Genomic DNA, 14,558 nt, shown 5'->3' on the forward strand with positions numbered 1-14,558 from the left:
CACCTAGGACGATATGCTTATTCAGGACTAGATTGCTGTAAACACCTAAAGGGAATGCTCATTCAGGGCAAACTAGCTTATGTATATAGTGCACTAAAGTACTGAGCAGGAATCTGGAAATACAATAACTGTACATAGAGTGTAAATATATGCAAATCTGTACAGGCAGTAACTTTGCATTATATCATTTATACATTATGTAATTATGTGTAAATAGTTGTTGCAAAAGAGAGCAATGAAATAGGAATGTATGATTTAGAAAACATCCTAAGATGGCCCCCATGCAAAATGCACAAAAGAGATGGTGTGTTTTCCACCCTCACTTTTCATGACATGAATGAACTGCTCTACCCTTTCTATTTCAATGAACTATATTGTTTAGTTTAAAATGAACAGGAATTGTTTACCTCCCCGACATTGACAAAGGCGTGTAGCCGAAACACGTCTGTCGAGCGTTTTTGTTTGTGGCGAAATAAAATTAAAAGAATATATATCCCCTGGTTTGCGCCTCAACTTTGATCCCTGGGAGGGATCATCGAGAAGGAATATATGTATGTATGAGTATATATATATATCTATACTACTATTATAAAGAGAGAACTGTGTCCTTTTAGCCAAGTAAACTCGAGAAGTACACCACCAATCCAAACACCCAATACATCTTTGAAAACGTCAGGGCAAGCAGAAGGACATAGGCTATATAATAAAAAAATATATAAGTTAGAAGGGAAAAGTAATTTTTAAGGAAAAGTAGTCCCTTAGAAGTAGCACCAGCTAACGACGTGCGTGCTGATATCACGGGGGAGCGCGGAAGCCGGAAGCAACACCCTGCGAGGAGCGGACAGGAGAAAGGAAGCAACACCCTCCAAGGTCGGGAGCGTGTAGAGGAGCGTCAACATGCCCAGGGGAGCACAGAGTAAGAGCGGACATGAGCGTCGGCAGAAGCGGCCAGGACCAAGAAAACAAGCGCGGAGAAACAGCGGGCACGAGCGTGGGAAGAAGCGGCCAGGACCAACAAAACGGGAGCAAGGAAACACTGTAAGTATGCTCTGCTGCTCCCGGCCGCTCTGCTGCGCCTCTCCTGCTGCAATGCTGCCCCCAGCCCCCTTCTGCCCCGGGCAACGCCGGGGCGGGCTGCTAGTATATATATAAATATATATATATATATATATATATATATATATATATATATATATATATATATATATATATATATATATATATATATATATATATATATATATATATATATATATTCACTTAAAAAACTATAGGTTTCAGGCCTTATATAGTTAGGAATTAGAATTTAAAAAACCATTGAAATTGCTCCTATATAGTTAGTTGTACTAACAATATTTCGTGCACCCGCAATCCACTGCTGATGATGTCACATATTACATCATTCATGACATGGTCAGTGACATCACTGATGACATCACTGATGACTCTCAAATGACATCACTGATGACATCACTGATTTTTCTCAACAACTACTGGAGGGATTTTCACCAAATATAGAAAAGGCACTACTGCATACCTGTCCCTACCATTTTGCCAAGTTTGGTGTAATTCAGTTCAGCCGTTCGGGCTGTAGCCATGTCTAAAGGTCCATATAAAATGCCCGTTGAAAAATTTCATATATATATATATATATATATATATATATATATATATATATATACGAAAAACTCGTCCCAAAACTCCAACACTGCCAGATAACACGCAGTCTCGAAAAGACGAAGAGGGGAACTATATATATATTTAAAATTCACTGAGAAAAACAAAGGTTAAAGTTACTTTATAGTTAGGTGAAATATCCAGAAACAACATGACGTTTTAAACTCTAAAAACCTTAGAAGTAACTATAACTCATCGCCTCATGCTATATATATATATGTATATATATATATATATATATATATATATATATATATATATATATTCACAAAAAACATAACATATATACACAATTCAATAACAAAATATAAGTAATTCCACGGATATATAAAATAGTAATGTATTAGAACCCCAGAAACATGCATTTACGGAAAATAGTATAAACATAAAAAATAAAAATAAATATATATATTAAATAGAAAAAAAATAGAAAAAATGATACTATACATTTTATTTCACCAATGTTAGGGTAAGTGTTGGACTGAAAAAATAATAGATGTATTATTCCCACTCCAGTTTAAGAAACAGCAAGGAAAGTGTTGGATTTTGGAGAGTTGAAATTTACTATTCCCACTCCAGTCTAAGGAATAGTTGGGAAAGTTTTGGGTTGGAGTGGTTCGATTGGTATTCCTACACCAGTCTAAGCAAACCCAGGGAATGTGTTTTACTTCAAAAGGATTAAATATATGACTGGTTCTATTAATTTAGAAAAGCAAAATGCACACTGAGGGCCTAATTATGAGTTTGGCGGTCTGAGGACAGCCAAACTCACAGTGGAGAGTTGGTGGCGGTTCAGCCACAGCCGCATTGGCAGTCCAACTGCCAGATTACAGAGCATTACGGGAGTGTGGCGAGGGTGAACCAACCGCTCCTGCATCGCCAAAACTCATAATCAGACCCTTAACATAAACATTATTAAGCAAGTAATAATGAAAAGAGATAGAGATACATGTTTTGATATATGAAAAATAATACATATTTAAAGCAAGTTAATGGTTGTGTTGTGCTAGTGGTTTTTGTTAATCATTTTTAAAAACATGTATAAAGATTTGTGTTTTTTGAGTAGTAGAAGTTTGACATATGCTTAGGGGTCATTTATAGGCCCTTTCAGTATTTAATGTTTAATGAAACACATTATTTTACAATTCCCCTTGAGGAGATTTCGTTTCCCCGACAGAACTGTTTGTCGCTCATAACTGCATACTCAGGTTCTGTGGGACACAGGGTAACCCCATTATATTTAATGGTAGTGATTACAATGTGTAGTATCAACAGGGACTAGCCTGGTGTGACCATTGAAGGACTCTGAACTGTATTTTCAGCAGGCACCTAGTCAGTGTGTTCATGAAGCCCTCACCCACCAACCTAGTTGGTGGCATGCTTCATCATCGGGCCCACCCAGTGACATCTAATATGTCCCGGGTGTGCTTTGACGCCTGATTACAGCGGAGCAGGTATATTACTGAGTGTGCAGTGAGGTGAGTGATAAAGTGAGAATTAAAATGGCTACTTGGTGGTCCCAGTACCCGAGGGTAAATTAATAACTGAGCCTCCAAGGGCGGTTAAAAACAAGGCAGGGGGAAGTGTGGTGGTTAAGTTAAGACCACCTACATTCAGTGTAGGTTGACATGTTTCAGTCAGTGTCTTTATTAATGCTGGCTTTCCTCAGGACCATAGAGTGGTGAAAGTTAAAAATTATTTTAAGTGAGTGTTGCGCAGACTATGTGTAGCACTCACTAAGGTGCTCTAAGTGTGCGAGGGGGATGCCAAAGATTATCGGATGCCATCATAATAGACATTCAAGCCACCGAAAGCCACTTCAAGACAATCATAACATCGTTTAAGAAAAAACTTGATGATCAGAACAAGGAGATGAATGAGTACAAAGACTACCTCACCCAGGCCAAAATCAACAAATTCAACAAAGACTTGAAAAGATTTAGCTATTCCAAGACATACCCCTACTCTGACGACAACTACGTCCCACCCTCCAAGGCGGACACGGACAACGACTCCTTAGGCGACAACAGCTCAGCCTCTAGTGACTCAAGCTCCGGATCACACAGACAAAGCGACAGAGGATGTCGCGGACGACAATGGCCACAGACGTGGCAGGGAGCCCACCACGGGCAATTCTACGGGGCACCATCACAACTTGGACAGATACAAACCCCCTACTATGGATACCCACCCATGTACCCTCCAGGACCCATGCTGCTCTTTGCGTCAACCCCAGACCACAATATCCTTTTTTAGGACAGGGCCGCAGATCAAGAGGCAGAAGAAGGCAAAACCCACAATAGCAAGTACACTGGGCCGAGGAGAACCCAGTGAGCGCCAACACGCTCCAGAAAGCCAGGGACCTTCCGAGCACCAGCAAACTATGACCTCATTGCTATTCAATTTATCTGACACCCAACTAAGCAACAAAGAATGGAGTGTCCTAGAAAAAGGACTATCATTTGTACCGACGTCAAGAGTAGACAAGTTCAAACTACACGCAGAACTAGCAGAGTTTTTCCGTAAACTCAAACTCAAATCGTTTTTTGAGAAAACCACTCCTGGATGATAACAACACCAATGATAACCCTAACATCACCGGCCTGAGACCAAAATCAACCTTCACCCCACCTCCTGCCACAATACCCCCTGAAATCACCACCTTTAAACAAGCGGTGTACACAGACATTGAGAAATTGAACCCCAGAGGGTACTTCAACAACCTGTCAAAGGAAGACAGAGACATCATCCAACATCTCCGGAATAATCCTACCCTAGTCATCAAACCAGCTGACAAAGGGGGCGGCATTGTTCTCTTGAACAAGATGGATTACGACAAAGAATGTCGTAGATTACTGAGCAACACTCGCAACTACAAAAAACTCAGCCAAGACCCGACACCAACACTACGAATAACTATACTGAACTTGGTCAAAAGAGCCAGTGACAAGGAATACATTTCCAAACAGGAGGTGGAATACTTATGCCCCAAGAAAGTAAAAGTGCCCTACTTTTACACCGTACACAAGGTACACAAAGGCACTCTACCACCACCAGGGAGACCCATAGTGTCGGGCATTAACTCGCTCTTAGAACCACTATCACGATACTGTGACCACTTTCTAAACCCCCTAGTACAACAGACACCGACATACATCAAGGATACTAAACACCTTCTAAACATGATTAACAATGAACCTTTTGATGTGAACACGCAACTACTGGTGGGATTAGACATTGAGAGCCTGTATACTAGTCTCCCCCAGGATGCCACACTCAGCGAGATCCTCACACAAATTCCTTGGCCGCACCACACACCCCGCAAATTTATCATGGATTGCGCCACCCTGGCCCTTAAAGACAATTACTTTGAATACGAAGGCACCTATTACCTCCAAACCAACGTTACTTCCATGGGCAGCGTTTTCGCCCCCTGTATTGCAGGACTGTATGTCCATCATTTTGAACAATCACATGTACTAGCATGCACCAACCCCTATGCCAGTGATTCCCAAACTGTGCGCCACGGCGCCCTGGTGCGCCGTTAGGAGGAGCCCGGGGCACCGCCGGCGCACGACGTGGGAAAGCGCTTCTGCCGAGGAAGAATGTAATCAGGTGAGAATGTAAGCAATTAATAAAAAATGATGCCTCTTTTGACACCCTAGGTTACCATCGGCCTGAAGGCAGCAACCAAAGCTTATTTAAATTACACTCAGGGGTGTTACAAATGCCACCCGTATGATCATGATGAATGGTTTGACTCAAGAGCGCACAGCCGCGGTTGCCTGCTTTCACGTTGCCTCTGCCTATATTTGCAGAAATGAAGGTTGGTCGTTACTGCTGACAGGTGTTCAATCGTGCCTCTGGGGACCCTCTTCTCAAGAGACAAATATGTTGGTTTCAAAATATTCCTTGCTTTAAGTTACTTGTTACTTTAATCATTAATGTCAAGAAGGGGAACATGTCAAACTCGTGACCCCCAAGCAGCCCGTGTATTTCCATGCTGGCTGCTTTTTCTGCACTTTGTTCGTGCGAGGAAAAACTGGACCGAATTTTACAAGTCAGAAATTTCAGTGGGCAAACTCGCTGTGGAAGTAGGCCGCATTGCAGAGAGAATGAGTTTCCCAGCCCCAGTCTGCCCCTCAGCAAGGCCTGGCAGGAACCATGTCATAACCCAGTCACTGTAATAACCTTTCCTTCTCAGCCTCCGTGAAAGTTTCTCATTCTTCCCACCGAATGTTTCTCCATGTTAGTGACAAGAAGAGTAAGGCCTCTCAAATTAAACGAGTAAGTAGAATAAAACCTTTAATAAAGTCTCTTGAATTGTATTGCAATCACATGGATAAAACGCTTACTACCTCAGACAAAACACCGCAGCTCAGACTGAAACAACCTTGGCATGGGAGAGGCTGTTAAATCTCCCCAGACTGGGCCGCACACATGTGTTTTATTTCTGGGATGAGAGAAATATAGGAAACTAAAAGTGACACCAAGACTTTCAGCCTGAGAAAATAAGGGCAAGCAGCAGGTGGAAGAAGGAATACACAAGGGTAGAACAAAGTGTGAAAGAATCAAAGGGAAAGAGAAGGAAAGCAGGACAAGGCAGAGAAAGGGGGGAAAAAGAATGTCTGAAGAGGAAAGGCAGCAACAAGAGGTTGAGAAACGAAAAGGCTGAGAGGATAGAAGATGTTTTAGCTTTTTCATAAATGAAAGTTTCTCAAAGCATTATTAACGGACCATAAACAGATACAGCTGGGTTTGCAACACTGCAAGCTTCCTTTAATGCACAGAACAGGCACGCCTACAGCTGCTTTTTGGCTCTTTTTAGTGCATTCTGGGGCTTGTAGTTTGTCTTTTTTTACACTATTACGAGTATAATCTCACAACTCATTGTAAGCAAGAGCTTTGTATTATTTCTCACTTAACCAGTTATAGTACTGGAAGTACTCCCAAGTCGGGCTTACATCCCCCCACCGGTAAAAAAAAAGTGTCATGATGGGGAGCCACGGCTAACTTCCAATTAGGTCAAGGGAGCCACAGGTCGAAAAAGTTTGGAAACCACTGCCCTATGCCAATATCATCAAGACATGGCGTAGATACATCGACGATATCCTCCTTATCTGGCAAGGCTCACACCAGACCTTGGACAATTTCCTCACCTGGCTTAACGACAGAGACCCCTATTTAAGGTTCACCAGTACCGCCAGTGCCTCCCAGCTGGCCTTCCTGGATCTCAATATCACGATCAAACAGGGCAGTCTCACCACTACCATGTATTACAAGCCCACAGCGAGAAACTCACTCATACACTACGAGAGCTTCCACCCCAGGCCGCTTAGGTAAATCTCCCTTACGAACAATTCTTACGTATCCGGAGAAACTGCAGCCAACTGATGGATTACAAGAAACAATCATCCACACTGGACTGAAACTGGCTGACCGTGGATACCCCAAGGCCATCATAGCAAAAAGCAGCAAAAGAGCACGAAACCAGAACAGGGACGCCCTCCTAGATACCATTGTCAAGGAGCCCCAAGAACAGCCCATGACCTGCGTCACCACCTACAACACAGCCTCCAACGAAGTGACCAAGATCATCAGGAAACACTGGAAGATCGTCAACTCAGGTTCCAGAACATGGGACACACCACGGTTCGCCTACAAGAGATCCAGCAATCTGAAAGACCAACTTGTATCCACCCGCCCCAAACCCCAGACCAGAGTGGACACCAACACTATCACCAACACCTGGGGAGTGCCCAAGATCATGGGACACTACCCCTGCAACAACTGTAGCGTATGCCATCTTACCCGACACACCAAAACTCTGGACCTTGAACCGGGCAAAGTATGGAACCAACGAACCCACACCAATTGCAACACCAGCAATGTCATCTATCTCCTCACATGCCCATGTGACCATAGATACATTGGCATGACTACTAGGAAAGTATGCACCCGTGTGGTGGAACACAGGAGTACCATCAGATGTAAAAAGAACATCAGCAAATTGACGGACCATTTCCTCAATCTCAACCACACCCCCAATAACCTATCCTGGACTGTGGTAGAACAATTCAATACCAGCGGCACCTACAATGAAAAATTCCTCCTTAACAAGGAGCAACGGTGGATTTACCGTCTCTCGCTCCACAAACACGGAGTAAATGACTCTATACCGTGGAACTCCCTCAATCCATGATTCTTGCTATCTATCTTGACTCATCCATGACTCTTGCTCTGCTACCCATGGTCTGGACCAGGTGCACAGTGGGCCACCTACTCTCATTTACCTCTGCCCCACACGCTCCCAGCGTGTTCTGCATTACGTATTGACATGATGCCATGTCTTTTGCATGTGCACCACTGCGTGCCCTTGCTCCCTACCCCCTATTCCCCACGTGTCATGCCACACATAATGACTTAATGCAAGCACTCCTTGCTCCCACACTAGTACGTGCTTTGCCAGGCACCATGTACACTCCGGGCTCCCCATGTGTTACACCTTGCGGGTGTGCCTTGCCGCACCAGGCTTTGCCCCAACACTTAGGACATTTACCCATATGCCCATCTAATATCGATTATAACACTCCGGCGCAGCACTGCTCAACCAAACCCAATGTGCATTAACATCTCGCCACTAAGCATGCGCTAGCAAAACCATAGCGCACCCAGTTTACGCATGCGCACACTAGACTCGCTACCGGCAAAGGAGTCTGTCTACCATTTCCCCCTCTCCTGGTGCCGGCACTTATTGGACAATATTTCAGATCACCGCCAACTCAGCCGGGTTCCAGATGTCGATGGCAGCAGTTCAGGTACACGGCAGGCACTGACTGGAAATCCTGTGAGTATGAGATTCACCCGACACTACTACCGGGTAAGCGCTTCTTCTCTCCCACAGGTTGTTTAAACCCCCAATCCTCCCTCTCCAGGGTCAATCCTCGCACTGCATCTCTCCAGGAAGGCAACAAAGCGAAAACCCTAGCATGAGATACTTACCCTTACGCCCTTATCACTGCATAGAGTGTGTGTGATGCTCGTTTCTTAGCCTCACCACTCCAGATATCCTGCATAAACCACTAGCAGCAACACCATTGCTGCTACACTTTTGCCGTGCTATAGTCCCCCCCCCACGGAGCACTTACTTCCGGCAATTATTTTCTGTGACCACTAAACAATTGCTAACTGACTCTCTACCCTGTATGTCACTTTATGTAATGTGTTCAGGTATGCGTGGTGGGGGAATCCCCCTCGCACACTTAGAGCACCTTAGTGAGTGCAACACATAGTCTGCGCAACACTCACTTAAAACAATTTTTAACTTTCACCACTCTATGGTCCTGAGGAAAGCCAGCATTAATAAAGGCACTGGCTGAAACATGTCGACCTACACAGGATGTAGGTGGTCTTAACTTAACCGCCACACATCCCCCTGCCTTGTTTTTAGCCGCCCTTGGAGGCCCAGTATTAAACATTAATTTACCCTCGGGTACTGGGACCACCAAGTAGCCGTTTTAATTCTCACTTTACCACTCACTTCACTGCACACTCAGTAATATACCTGCTCCACTGTAAGCAGGCGTCGAAGCACACCCGGGACATATTAGATGTCACTGGGTGGGCCCGATGATGAAGCATGCCACCAACTAGGTTGGTGGGTGAGGGCTTCATGAACACACTGACTAGGTGCCTGCTGAAAATACAGTTCAGAGTCCTTCAAGGGTCACACCAGGCTAGTCCCTGTTGATACAACATATAATTCCAAGCGGATTCGGACTAGCTTTCTAGTCCTCTCTCTCTCTCTTGATACGCTAATAGGGATTACAATGTCCCTTTCCACCTGCCCTTTCATGGCGGTTCGCCTGCCTTTAAAAGGCAGGTGGAAGTGACTTTGGGGGTCCCTCGCGGGGAACGCTTTTCCCCTGCCCCTCCGCTATGGGCCCTGGTGCCCCCCTAAACATCCCTGCACCATGTGACAGGCACCGCAGCACAAGCCACAATAGAAAATATACACTTTTGCATTGTAATAGGAGCTGAGGGACCACCGACTCCTTGTCGGGCAGTCCCTCTTCCGCTACGGTGCTGGTGGGACGAGAGATCAATCGGCATTGTAAGAAACCCCTATGTTTTTTAGAACTATGTTACTGAAAATGCTGTTGCAAACTATTTATCAAGAGAAACAATATGCTTGATAAGGATGTTCTATACCATGAAATGTTGGACTCACAACATTGTTTCCCTATATTTCTGTTTTCCAATATTTTGGTCAAACACACTTTCTACTGGATGTAAGTACCTACCGCATTCATTGAAGATCTATTTGCTGACATTGTTATCTAGTGCTTCTTTTTCATTGTCGTACATTGCACTACTGCAGTTATTCTCTGTTAACTGTGACTCTCCTCTTTGCCTAATGTGCATTATAGTTCCCATGTCCTGTAGTGTTCTCTGGCAAGGTTTGTTGCTCTAACATCTCAGGAGCCTCTCTTGTACCTGTGTCATTTATGTTTGCAAATCTTGGTTGGTGAGGAGAAATATGTTGTTTGTTTGAATTTACTCAGTTGATATTTACCTTCTTTGGGGTCAAGAGGAACTTCTTTTGATTCTTTCCAGATAACATGTGCCTTCAGGCCGTGATGCAAGACAGAGGAAGAACTAACGTGCACTTTTACTAGCATGGCTATTGAAGTATGATTTGAGAGATTCAATGTCACTTCAACATCTTGGCCTTGCATGGGATGGCCAGTCAGTGTGAACTCCCCAGAGAGCTGAGGATCCCTTGAGGGTATTTCAGAAGCTCTGATCATGATGATGGTTCTGCGGTTAGCTGCCATTGGTCCTCCATCAAACAGCTTCTTGGTAGCTTTATTGAACACGTCTCTTTCTTCCTTCGTGCCTGTTGAAGAACATATTGTGAAATTGGCAAATCTCCATAAAACCATGTTAATAGAAATATAATGCAGTACAAGGCAATAAAATATGACTGTGTATACACTATAGAGCAGCATTGCCCTAACTTTCTGGCTCTAGAGGGAGTGGGTGGCGTGCTACCACGCCGTGACCAAGGCCAATCCACCAAAGGAATGGCAGCATCATAATATAGGCAGGATTTTTGCTGAACACCACAGAATAAAGAAAGGGGAAAAACCTTAGCTGTGAATATTTAGAATCAGTTTTTTTCCTCAGTGTTATGAAGATGGATATTCCATCAAGGCAGAGATTCCTTTTCATGATTAATTAGATGCAGTTCATCAAACTCTGTTTGACATTTCTTTGTAGGACCACAGATTTGGGCTGTTTTGGTGTATTCTTATACATGTAAGCATACAAGAAAGGAGAGGAACTAGAGGATGGAAGGGAGGTGATATGCTTACATCAAAAACCATGTATCTATCATTACAGATAGACTAGAAGGATGTCTGCAAGGGAGGTGATATTGCAAAGGACTGGAAAGAGGAAGGATGAGACAGAGGAATGACCACTACTGACAAGTAATCGTTTATGTTGAAATACTGTTTATTAAGTGAAATATTTGTGACCAATACACTGATTGCAAGTCCATGACATCCATGTTGTGAATCATTGGGGCACTTCACACACCCCTTAACACTTATAGGCAGTAGCAGTCTCATTCTCATGCAACCAGATCAGTATTCAAAATTGTATAAAATCGAGGCAGTGTGACGGTTTTTCCCTGCACAAATTACTCAAGAAGTAACGTGGAGGAATTCGCCTGGAGAAAATTAAATGGTGATCGGGAAAATGTGTGGATTTCGGGTGCAGTAAAGCTACGTGTTATTTCCCATTCTGATCCGTCAAACTAAGAATCCAGCATTACAATTACTCAGTAAAAAAGACAATGTACATTAATAATTGGAAAATAACTTCCCACTGTGGATTCTTCTTTGCGTAAAAATGTATCCCCGATTTTTCTTTCTAAAAAATTCCCAATGAGGACCTTACCTCATAGTATCGGATGAAAATGTGTCCCACAATGTGCATGTTTATATTTTAAAGACTTGTGCCATAATATGTATGTGCATATTTTATAAACCTAGGCACCAACAAAATATTTTGACTCTATATTAGCCCTTTTTGGTGGGGATTGTTTGTTTTGTTACAGCATGTGTTGGTTATGTGAAATGTATGACCAACATTTACTTTTTATTCAACCATAGCTACTTTTTTGATTAAGCTCAATGTCTCTGAAAAAAAATCTGCAAAAACGTTATTAGTATGGTTTTTATTGTTCATGTTTTCTATAAATATCTGCAACTTCTATGACTGCTAATGTATTTCCTTTCAGAATACATACAAGTTAAAAATTATAATGGCAATCCTATCAAAACAATAGGGCATATTAGCAAGAAACTCATAAAAATTATCGCAGTTTTAGCGGCAGGAAACTGCAGCTAAAACGGCGATAATGGGTTTGCTAATATGCGTTATAGAATTCCAATAGAAGCCCAGGTTAGATGTCCTGCACATCTAACCTGGGCTTCTATTGGAATTCTATAACGCATATTAGCAAGCCCATTACGGCTTTTTTAGCGGCAGTTTCCTGCCGCTAAAACGGCAACAATTTTATCGAGGTTCTTGCTAATATGCCCCAGTGATCTTGCCACTTGGAAAGATTCAGATCAAGACTTTCATTTTTATAATTTTTTGGGCCGTTAAAAGGATCTGTTTGTCTTTTAATGACTAAAAAAACCATGAGCTAATTATATTCAGTCAATTGTCTCTAAAACGATTGCAACTAATTTATTCATTTCAAGGCGTCTTGGATTTCTTCATTCTTCTCCAGTTTATTCATTACAAGGCTTGTTGGGATATTTCTGACTTCACCAATTTATTTATACAAAGACTTCATGGACTACGTCTCTCTTCACAAATCTGCTCGTTTTTTTTAAGCATATTATTCCATTCATTTAAGTGACTGGAGCCTTCCCATATTCCATGTCTGGAACTCGCCACCAAGCTTTTACATCAACTACAGCTGGTGTTCCCAGATATACACATTTCGTGAAATCTCTCATGGTAATAATAGATAGGATACATCGAATAAATGTATATATTTTTCACGTTTGAATCTCTAACTGTTCTCAGACAGAATAGATGGAGTGGATTTTGGATGCGCACCAAAAAAAGACAACAATTTGGCATTACAGATGGGGGCATATTATCAAGACAGGCGATAAAATTATCCCCGCTTTAGAGGCAGAAAAATGCTGCTAAAACGGCCTGAACCGACAGGGGGTGTGCCTCATCTCCCCGCCCTGACAGGGGGGCCGGGAGTGTAACGAAATAAAGTGATAATGTACTGCACCGTCTGAGCATTGCCTCGCCGTGCAAGATGGCTCCTTGGGCATGCGGGCCAGCAAGAGGCTGCCGCATTGGATCGCCTGTAAGATGACCCACCTACCAGTAGCTGTGTTGTACGAAATAAACCTGCATCACTGCTTTCCCACAAATATGTCTCATGGTTTTCTTGGTATGTAAGTGTAATGTGCGCAGGGCGGAGTAAGCACTGATGGTGTGGGCACTATATGAAATTGAGCTGTCTTGATTAGTGATCCTATATAACTATCAAGAATGAATGTCGAGGTCCTGCACTTTGTGAGGAACACTGTGCTAAAGAAGACCAGGCTGCTATTTCTGCTCTGCTTCGGGTTCTTCAACCACTGAGTGCAAGATGTTACTAATAACATGGATAGTGGTTAATCAAAGGCCTAAATCTAACTTGCAAATAATTGTTTCCAGAAATAGAGGCTTCCCCCCCCATAATCTGTGGGAAGTCATCTAGATAAAGCCTTTTTTACTGTTGCTTTAAAATAAACATAGTTAGGCTTTTGAGAACTGTCTTTGTTCTGGGTGTGTGCAACATTCTTGTGTGTGCTGTACAGGGCTAATGGGACAGTAATTTAATTGGTAATACGCGATAAAGGTTACCTGAAACACCATTATGTGTACTAAGTTATCAAGCCCATATTGGGACATACTGCAGAACTGAGATTCTTGTCTCACATGTCTACCAATTACTAAAGATACTAGTTTGGCACTTGGCACTGATTGCTCACTATTATGTACACAGATGAAAGAGATAACGATAAGCCACTGAAGGATGTTCATTTATGAAAAGAAAAGACATAATAAGTAAAGGAAGCAGGAAAGTATAAGAAACTGGAGTTAGATGGGGTAAAAAGGAATTAAGAAGGAAGGCGAATTAATACATGAAAAAGGGGAAAACGGAAATCTGATCAACCGAAAAGAGAAACTAGAGAGAATAAAGCTAGGAATAAAAAGGCAACTATGGCCGGAAGAGGGAACAAGATAAAAAGAACAAGAAAGTGAAAAGGGCAGAATGAAGTAACATACATTGTCTTATTGAGATTCAAAGCAGGATGGTTGTCATTCCTTACATGAAACGTTGCCATACAAAACAAAACACTGTCCATCTCTCTTTAAGACAGAAGGTAAACCACATCTCTACCACTCTAGGCTCTCCTTAAAAAACTATCAGCACTGTTATGACTGAATCAAACCCACGTGGATTTAGAAATGGGAAGTGTCCTAAAATCTGAACTAGGAATCAATTTTTTCCTGTAATAGAAGGCCTCATGCTCAAGCTGGTATTCTGATATTGTTTTGTTTATAGACCTGGTAAAAGGTCTTTCTTGATTGAGTGGAAGAGTGGAATAGTGGGTGAGGAAAACTTGCCTTGTGTCCCCAAGTCTCTGCATCAACCACAATGTATTTTATCCATCCCCTCCTGTCCCTCAGGCTGAGTGGTCGCTCCCCTGTGTCCCCTCGTGACACTCAGTATCGTTGTGCTGCTTTTACCGTGATTTCTATCTAACTGCATTTACCTGCTGTGTGCC

At 42.7% G+C, this 14,558-nt stretch overlaps 1 protein-coding gene across 1 annotated transcript in view; it reads right to left on the bottom strand.

The window, feature by feature from the left end:
* Positions 1–14,558, bottom strand: part of LOC147705958 (protein-glutamine gamma-glutamyltransferase E-like) — a 196,560-nt gene that overhangs the window by 21,886 nt on the left and 160,116 nt on the right. The window contains exon 10 of the mRNA XM_086932422.1: positions 10,253–10,576. Within this exon, the coding sequence (XP_086788548.1) occupies positions 10,253–10,576 (324 nt within the window). The remainder of the gene's footprint in view (positions 1–10,252; positions 10,577–14,558) is intronic.

Source organism: Lissotriton vulgaris, chromosome 7 (assembly GCF_964263255.1).
Source record: "Lissotriton vulgaris chromosome 7, aLisVul1.2, whole genome shotgun sequence".
Classification (NCBI taxonomy): Eukaryota; Metazoa; Chordata; class Amphibia; order Caudata; family Salamandridae; genus Lissotriton; species Lissotriton vulgaris.